Source organism: Octopus bimaculoides, chromosome 15, assembly GCF_001194135.2.
Source record: "Octopus bimaculoides isolate UCB-OBI-ISO-001 chromosome 15, ASM119413v2, whole genome shotgun sequence".
NCBI lineage: Eukaryota > Metazoa > Mollusca > Cephalopoda > Octopoda > Octopodidae > Octopus > Octopus bimaculoides.
In genome coordinates, this window is record NC_068995.1 from 2,107,828 (window position 1) to 2,118,309 (window position 10,482).

At 39.1% G+C, this 10,482-nt stretch overlaps 1 protein-coding gene across 1 annotated transcript in view; it reads left to right on the forward strand.

Moving 5' to 3' along the window:
• Positions 1 to 2,335: 2,335 nt before the first annotated feature.
• Positions 2,336 to 10,482, forward strand: part of LOC106871305 (serine-rich adhesin for platelets) — a 185,792-nt gene continuing 177,645 nt past the window's right edge. The window contains exon 1 of the mRNA XM_052973431.1: positions 2,336 to 7,212. Within this exon, the coding sequence (XP_052829391.1) occupies positions 6,977 to 7,212 (236 nt within the window). The 5' untranslated portion in view covers positions 2,336 to 6,976. The remainder of the gene's footprint in view (positions 7,213 to 10,482) is intronic.

Consider the following 10,482-nt stretch of genomic DNA (forward strand, 5'->3'; position numbering starts at 1 on the left):
TGTGTTGCTGATAGGTTGCGAACTGGGAAAGTCGTTATAGAATAGGGCAGAATGCCTCGCATTATCGATTTCGGTTCTTTTGTGTTCCAAGTTCAGATCCTGCTGGCGTCACTTTTACCTTTTATCATTTCAGAGTCGATAAAAAAAAGTAAGAAACAAGGGTGGCAGATTGGCAGGATTGTAAGAATGCTGCACAGGGAACCTTGTGGTTGTTGTTACAAAGCTTTGGGCTCTGAGTTCAAACACACCATTACCGGTTTAACAGCACCACCTGGTCATTTAGGTGCCTTTTGCAGAGTTCACCCTGATGCAAATATTTGGGACAGGTCACTAGTTTCCTCACTTCTTTCCACCAGTTTTGAAGGTCTGTAAGAGTTAAAGGGCACTGTTTTCTTCTTGACCAGAAGACCAGAAAAAAAAATAGTTATCGTCAACAATCTGAGTCTGTTGCGCATGTGCAGATATCAACTATAGTTGACATTTTGCTTTTGCACTTTAACATCTCTTGGAGATGGTTTTTATGGAATTGGCATATCTGGGGAAGTCATGGTAGATGCCAGTGACCAACACCCAGGAATATTTAGACCAATTCCGATGCAAAAGGACATTCCTGTAGGATTATCGTGTCTTTGCTTTGTTTAAGAGTATAAGGTGTGACTTGAGGGAGATTTGGCTATGGTGTCCAACCCCAGTCAGTAGAGGACCATAGACTCTTAAGGATAGAGTTGACAGCTTCTAGCTCCTTGTCTCTTCAACCTAAACACTCGTTTCAATATAACCCCCTTCACCTTCACCTTCACCATTGCCTCCACCACCACCTGTCATTTAAAACCAAACTCCTTACCTGTATTTTAATTAATGTCAGTTGATATGGCAGATGAGTGGCTGCCCCTACCAGCTGGGTTAGGGTTAGGGTTTTATGTGTGTGTATCGTGGCACGTGCCGATGCGTCTATATATACAAGCATATATATTCTTTTCTACTCTAGGCACAAGGCCCGAAATTTTGGGGGAGGGGGCCAGTCGATTAAATCGACTCCAGCACGCAACTGGTACTTAATTTATCGACCCCGAAAGGATGACAGGCAAAGTCAACTTTGGCAGAATTTGAACTCAAAACGTAAAGATTGACGAATACAAGCATATTTATTCTTGAACAAGAATATCATTGGCAGTAACTTTGAAGTTTCGGACTGCCCGAAGATGGCTTAGCTGGACCAACACTTCGAAGTTACTGTCAAAAATATTCTTGTTTAAGAATAATTTATAAAATTTGTACTCAACAAATGTAGAGATTAAACCCATGAGATTAATGTAAAATTGTCGTTTTTTTTTATAACTGAACATAATCTCTCTCTCTCACACACACACACACATGTGCACGTGTGTGTGTGTGTGTGTGTGTGTGTATGCCTATCTGTATGTCAATGCATGTGTCTATGTATCTCTATATGTGTATCACTCTATGTAACTGAGTCTGTGTGTATGTCACTGTGTGTACCATAGCATCTCGTTTCGTTTGTGTGTGTAGGCGTGTGTGTGTGTGTGTGCATGTGTTTGTGTCACTGCACGTGATTCTTGTGTGTACATGTGTGTGTGTATGCGCGCGTTTAATATCGTGTAGATGTTGATGATGATGGTGGTGGCGGTGGTGACAGCTTAATTAAACTGTTGTTGTTGTTGTTGATGTTGATTAGCCCCAGGCTAGCCCTGAACGAGAGCCCCTATGATCAAAGCCATCCCAACCGGGTGACCAACCTGGTTTATCTTTTCATTGTCTCCTTGCAGGGAGTCCACGACCCTCCCCCCCATTGTACAATATCTGTTTCCCTAAGTTGTTAGGATGTGATTTGTGTGAGATTTAGCTGCTCTTACTAGCAGGTAGAACAACCATAGACGAGATCCTTAATTGAGCACAGGTGGTGATGGTGATGGTGATGATGCCAACGTTGGAGGTGGTGATGATGATGATAACGATGGTGACGGTGGAGTACTTGGTTATGCTAGTAGCGTAACAGTACTGGTGATGGAGGTGGCGGTGGTGGATGTGATCGTTGTAGTAGCAGCAGCAGCAGTAGTAGTAGTGGTAGTAGTAGTAGCAGCAGGGGCAGCGATAAAAATGGTGTTGCCAGTTGTGTTGTTATTGTTGGTGGTGATGGTGGTGGTGGTGGTGGCGATGGTGGTGGCGGCGGTGTTGGTTGTAATGGAAGGGATAGTGGTTGTGGTGATGGTGGCAGTGTTTGGTGGTAGTAGTAGTGGTGGTGGTGGTGGCGGCGGCGGCGTTACAGTTCTCACAGATCGATAGGACCAGATACAAAGAGCAGCAACATCAGCAGCATGCATCGGTAGTAGTAGTAGTAGTAGTAGTAGCAGTATCTACAAACAACTAAAACAACAGCAGGGGTAATAACGGCATCATCATCATCAACAGCAGCAGCAGCAGCAATAGCTGCAGCAAGAAGAGCATCAGTGATAAGTGCATCAACGGCAGCACCGGGATATGCAGCAAGTGGAGCAGCAGGGATAAGTGCATTAACATCAGCAGCAACAGCAGCAACGACAGCTGCAATAGTTGCAACAATTAGAGCAGAGCAGCAGCAGCAGCAGCAGCTGTGAGATTAATTACAAAATGCTGCACATCAACAATTAGTAAATTTCTGTTGATTATTGTTGTGATTGTTTTCTGTTATCCAGAACCATTTTCGTTGATGTATTTGGATTAAGAAAAAAAGAAGCAATTGTCAGCTGACGAGCCTGGGGATCGAACGTGTTTACAATTGCAGCCGTCGGTTGAGTTAGATACGATTTGGATGGGACCACTTCTGAAGAAGGCAAGAGATGTACCGTACAGGTAACCTGTCTGGGGAGACGGGTGAATAGTCAGTTATCTGCCATTACAGAGAGAAAGGAAAAAAGAACCAATGTGAACGAGTGAGGGGGCAACGGAGAGTTGCCGTGCAGATAGCACGATGGATTGGACGGACGTATAGTCTGATATTCTCCAATAGGGATACAAGAGACATTTGTAAGAAAACATAGAAAAACAATAAGGAATCATGTTATCGTGCAGATAGCCTACTACAGTAGCCGGGCATCTTCGTGCAGATAGCTCACTTTGGAAACGAACGTATAACCAGTCTCCACTAGAGAGAGAGAGAGAGACAGAAAGACAAAAGTGTGCGTGTAAGAGGAGAGCAACTGTCGTGCAGATAACTCGCTAATGTTAACGGGCGTATAGCTAGTCAGCCTCCACAAAAGAGACATCTTGATTGTTCTCTATATATTTGTTGTTATTATTGTTTTTCTAATCTTTTATTGTTATCAGTTATTATCTGTTATTGTTATCATTGTTATCTGTTATTTTGACAGCTTTCTATTCGATATTTTAAAGACTGGTTTCTTCCGCGAAAAAAAAAAAATTTATACATTAATTTTAAACATTAATTTTTGCGTATATATATATATATATATATATATATATATAAATATACATACATTTACATATCATTGAATTCTTCAATATATGTGTGTTTAATGGAGCTGTGATGCAAAAAGAAGACAAAAATATCTGAAATTCAAATGAACTAACAATCGAAATAATTTCACAAAATGTGACTGTTTCAATTTTAGAAAGAACCAATTTTTGGAGAAATATTTGATAATTTCACGAAAATTTATTGAATGAAAAAAATTTCAAAAATAAAAGACTCGTATCTATTAGAAAATCAAATTATATAATGAACTTTATTGAATTTTTAACCGAGGAGAATATGGAACTGTGTATGTTTACACGGGGAAAAAGTGGAATAGGAGCCATTTAACCAAAAGGTAAAAAAAAAAAAAAGGAATTATGGAAAACAGAGAGAAAAAATGAAATAATGCGATAAAAAGAAATAATAATCCAAAAGGAAGTATGTGGAAAATGCCATATTGAAAATGTGCAATTTCATATGTGCATTCTTTTGATGTTGTGACGAATTCTGCATTACTGCAGTTGGCTGCAATGAGCAAGAAAGAATGTAGAGCGAATGTGTTTCATATTCATCAATGAAAACGAGTTATCGTCTGCTGAAATGTTGAGTGTGAGCATGAGTGTGAGTGGCGTTTGTAGGAGGTTGTGTGCAGCAACAGCAGCAGCAATAACAGCAAGCAACCTGCTACCATGGCTACAACAGCAGCAGCAACAGTAGTTTTCTGCCTTATTGACCATTATAATCACCACCACAACTACAATTATCATTATCACCAATATTATCTTCATCATTATCATCAACATCGCCGTCGTCCATCTTAGCTATCACAGTTGACACACAAACACACACACACCTCCATTTCATCTCATCATCGTTACAAGACAATCCGCTGCCGCCACCACCGCCGCTGCGCCGCCTCCCGCCTCAGCTGAGTGCCTCTACTCACGATAACAAATAATAATAACATTATTAATAATAACAACAATAATACGATATATTTGATTAAAAGAAAGCTTAATAATAATCAAAAACAAAAATCAAACAAATAATACGAATAAAATTAACAACTAATAAAAACAAAGACAAAAAACTACTCTGTGTGTGCGTGTATATGTATATATTTTGAGGGCATTGCACGTGCACATAAACTGAGTATTTGTGTGTGTGTGTGTCACAAAACTTAGGTATGTGATGTGACAGTGTGTATGCATGTGTATGTCTGTGTGTGTTTAAGGCTATAACCACGTAGATTTCTCTTTAAGTATACACGTGTTGTGTGTGTAAGTAAAATGCATGTGTGGTCCTTCAAATGCGTGTGTAGGCCCGCTAATGTAGTAAAGTACAGAAGTTCCCGCTGGCCAATCTCTCCGTTATAACGGTGGTGATGATGATGATGATGACGAGGTTGTCAATGGCGTGATTGAGAGAGAAAAAGAAAAATATATATTGCATCAAAAGAAAGCAACTGAGCTCGCTAGCAGACGAGCAGCATCTCAGATAAGGAAAGAGACATCAGGACACTCCCCCGCCTCCCGCTCCGATTTTCTTTCCCCTTTGGCACCGTCTCTTCTTCTGAGCACATCAGACGGAAGATTGACATCAATCACATCGGACCTAACTACACACACACACACACACACACGCACACACGCACACACACGCACACGCGCACGCACATGCACACATATATTATAGATACATACACACGACACACATATAAATGTATAGATACAAACACATATAGGCTTATACAAATATATATATATATATATATATATATATATAAATAGAAATACACACATGTAAAACAGGCGTTGTGTCGGCGTAAGGCGATATTGACCGCCGCACGTAAGTTACGCCTGCACACCTGCACTCACACTCTCACTCAGAGCTCTCACTCTATATATGAGAGTGTGGTGTGTCTCGGGCAGTATCCGCAAGCAGGTGACACAAAACGTTCAAGATGACGGAGACAGCAACAATACTTGCTCCTGGCAAGGAAAAAAATTTATTACCAACAGCAGCTTCGGATTTATCTGCACTTTTCTCCCATCGTTCATTTATCTTAATGTCTTCTTCACTGTAATCATGTTCCCATCTTTATCAATGATGTCGATGGTTTGAAATTGTCCCACCTCGCTCCATCTTTTTTACACACATACATCTATCGATATCTATCTGTGTGTGTGTGTGTGTGTGTGTGTGAGTGTGTGAGTGTGATTTGTGTGTGTATGAGTGTGTGTGTGTGTGTATGTATATATGTATGTACCTTTATTAGTATGTGTGTATGTGTTTGAAACACTGTCTCACTCTTTCTCTTTCTAATGGTGTGTTAAATGGTTTAGTATACATGTACTTTAAGTTCATCGTCTCATAGACTGTCAATCCTTTTGTGTGTAAGAGATAAAGAATTACGTGTATATATCAATATATATATTACATATATATTTCATAGATTCGTGTGTATATGAGCTCCATGTGAGATTCGAAATAGACATCTAGATAGACACAGACGTACACTCATGCATATTTAAATGTGTGTGTACATATAAAAATTTGTAAACCACCGGACTTTATATCTATATATATATATCTAAATATATATATATATATATAATTATATACACGTACACATAGTGACTACACAAATATTGTCTGTGAATACCATATTTTTAATCTTTTATTTAAATCAGTTGAGTGTAAAACAATAGCATACCAGACGACATTTGATGGCAAAACAGAAGATAAAAAGAAAGCGAAAGAGGAAAAAAAAAAGAAAAAGGAACAGGGCCAAGGGCTTCGTTATCGATGAGGAATTTCAACGAATTATTCCTTTAAAGACCTAGGAGAAATATTTCAGTGATTTCGGAGGAGAAAAATAATCAAGTAAGCAATTTAATTTGGAAACGATTTAAAGGGAACAGATTAAAGTAAAGCGTGAGTGCGTGCGTGAGTGAGTGAGTGTGTGTGTGTATATATATATATATATATATACATATATATATATATATATATATATATAAGTAGATCGGGTGGTATAGAATAAATATATATATATATATATATATATATAGTTATATGTATTTATGTATGCATGGTGTAAAATAGACAGAAGCATAGTGAATGTGAAAGTAGAGAAACCAAGTTAACGATAGAGATAACTATATATATATATATACATATACACATACAAATATATAAGGGTTGTGAGTGAACTTAGAAAGAGAAAGAGCGAGAGCAAGCCACACACACGCACATACACCATCACACATAAAACTACATATATAAACACACCGACACACACAGAGACGTATATATTTACACAAATATACATGCACACATAAAGGCACACATCTTTATATGTATATGTATATACATATACACATATATGGTTACACGAGCAAATACTCACACCTCAGAGAGAGAAAGAAAGAGTAAGATTGTGAGATATAGACAAAAAATACAAAGCGCCCCACGAGCAGGGGTAAACATTAGGTGTCTAATATGGGAAACGAAACCAGCCAGCCTGCGTCGAATGCGACTACCCCAGCATCGGAAGGTCACTCGGTGTACTCTTTCGGATCGGTCCGTCGATCGTCGGCGGCGTCGAGCCAACACTCATCCCCTGTCGAACCCCCTCAACCGGATCTTAGTCACCTGACAGAGGACGAGATCGCTCAGATTCGATCCGTCATCGACAGAGCCAAACAAATACAAATGGACGAGACCACACGAGTCAGGTAAGTGGATCTTCACTCTATTTTCTGCCACTCTGTTCATCTACCTACCTATCTATCTATCTCTATCTATCTATCTCTATCTATCTATCTCTATCTATATATCTATCTATCTACCTATCCATCTATCTATCTATCTATCTTCCTGTATGCCTATTTACCCATTTATCTATCTATCTACCTGTATAACAATATATCTATCTAGTTACATATCCACCCATCCATGCTTCCATCCATCCATTCATCTATCTACCTATCTATCTATCTTTCCATTTCTCTCTCTCTCTCTCTCTCTCTCTCTCTATCTGTGTATATATATATATATATATATATATATATTCAGTCGTTGATAGTGTGTGGGAGAACGCATTGCATTGCTCCATTTACCAATTCCATAAACATCACCACATCACGTCCGTCTCTACCTGCCAATTTCTTCACAGAATCTTAACCTCATTAACAAATCTTCATTAACACTTATTATAATTGCCGCTTTGACATCTGCAGGAGAAGCAGCTGCTGCTACTCCTGCTGCTACAACTACCGTCACCCTCACTAATGTTACTACTTCCACCACCACCACCACCACCACTATAACACCACCATTATCACCACACCAACTCTACTACTACTACTAATACTTCTACTACTACTACGACTACTACTACCACCACCACCACCACAATCACCACCTTCACCACCATTATCACCACACCAACTCTACTACTACTACTACTACTACTACTACTGGTAGTAGTAGTAGTAGTAGTATTCCTATACTCAGTGTTGTTACCTGTAGGGAGAGGCATTTGAAACTGCCACCTTCACGTTTGCACATTTATATCAGCCGTGGAATAAGTCGAACATCGAATGGGCGGAGGTTTATACACACAACAATTAATATACTTATATTCACAGACACACACATATCTATATACACTACTCACACATGTGTATGTATATATACACAAAATTGAAGTAAAAATTCTGATATACATACTTATTATTTATGCGTATACAGACATATAAGTATGTTAATTGTGTCTAGGCATACACACACATAATCACATATACGTTCATATATATTTTTACATGTATGCATGCATGTATATTTATGTGTGTGTGTGTGTGTGTGTGTGTACACTCATACATACATGCATGCACACACATATATATATATGTATATATATATGCACACATATATGTATGTATATATATGCTTGTGTGTATGTATATATATAAATATATATATATATATTATACACACACACACACGCATATACACACACACACACACATATATATGCATATATATATATATATATGTGTGTGTGTGTGTGTGTGCATATATATGCACACACATCTTCACTGCTTTAACGTTCCCTTTTCCATGCTTGCATGGGTCAGATGGAATTTGTTGAAGCAGATTTTCTACGGCTGGATGCCCTTCCTGTCACTGACCCTTGCCTGCTTCTGAACAAGGTAATATCTTCTCCCCATGGTCAGATGTGCTCTTTCCAGAAGACTGGAAAAGGACAGCCTTGCTTGTAAAACGATGATTCTCATTTACAAACATCACATGATGTCTAGACATGGATAGACACGAACACGCACACATACACACACATATATATGTACATATACATACACACATAGATATGTATATATATGTATACACACACACACACATTCTTTTATTCTTTTATATGTAGCAGTCATTTGACTGCAGCCATGCTGGAGCATCACCTTGAAGGATGTTAGTGGAACAAATCGACCCCAGGATTTATTTTTTAAGCCTAGTACTTATTCCATTGGTCTGTTTTGCTGAACTGCTAGGTAACAGGGACATGGGCTCATTAACGTCAGTTGTTGAGCGGCCATGGGGCGGTTATAAACACAGACATAAAGGCACACACACATAGATATGCACATATATATGACGGGCTTCTTTCAGTTTCCATCTACCCAGTCCACTCAAAGGCTTTGGTTGGCCCATGGCTATGGTAGAAGACACACGCCCAAGGTGCCATGCAGTGGGACTGTGCCCGGAACCATGTGGTTGGGAAGCATGCTTCTTACCACATGGCCATGCCTGTGCATGTGTATAAATATATGTGTGTGTGTGTGTGTGTTATGAATGATGGGCTTTTGTTTCCATCTACTAAAACATACACACAGGGTACCATACAATAGAATTGAACCCAAGAACACATGGTTACGAAGTGAAGTTGTTAATCAAAAAGTCACACTTGCACCTATACATATGTCATCATCATCATCAGCATTGTTTTAATGTCCACTTTTCCATGCTGGCATGGATCAAATTTATTGATGCAGCTTGTCTTTGGCTGGATGCTTTTCCTGTCACCAACCCTTGTTTCCAAGCAACGCAATATTTTCCCACGACCAGGCAATGTTTGCAGTGAATGTTGGAAATCAATGTCAAGCATTTACAACAATCATGTGATATCAAGACAAGGTGAAGCAAAGGCACACATGCTCACACTCACATACATACATACATACACACACACACATACATACATACATGAGGATATAGTAAATGACATTTGCCCATGGTGCCATGCAGTGGGACAGAACCTTGGCCCATGAGGTTGGGAAGAAAACATCAGCCAAATGGTTAAGTTGCTACCTTCTTCACAATCCCAATGATTAGGTTTGATTTTCCTTTCATTGCTCTGTCACTGAGTCAAGCAGATACTTTCCTGGAAGTCTTTAATTAACTTGAAGATTTTGTCATTCATTGAATCAAACAACTGAATATTGGTTGTCGAAATCAATAAATATTATATATATAATGAGTATTATATATACAATTGTTATATAAGATGAGTCGATGTCAGTGTTACCTGACTGGCTCCCCATGCCAGTGGCACGTAAAAAACACCATCTGAATGTGGTTAATGTCAGTGCTACCTGACTGGCTCCTGTGCTGGTGGCACGTAAAAAAGCACCCACTACACTCTCGGAGTGGTTGGTGTTAGGAAGGGCATCCAGCTGTAGAAACCTTGCTAGATCAGATTGGAGCCTGGTGCAGCCTTCTGGCTTGCTAGTCCCCAGTCAAACAGTCCAATGCATACCAGCATGGAAAGCAGACATTAAACGATGATGATGGTGATGATAATGATGATGATGATAACAATGATATTAAACAAATTGTTAAAAACCTACAGTATGCAAATTAGTAGCTCCAGTTCTCTGAAGTTACTGGATTTGTTGCATATATAGACAGATTAGCTGCTTATTTCTCTA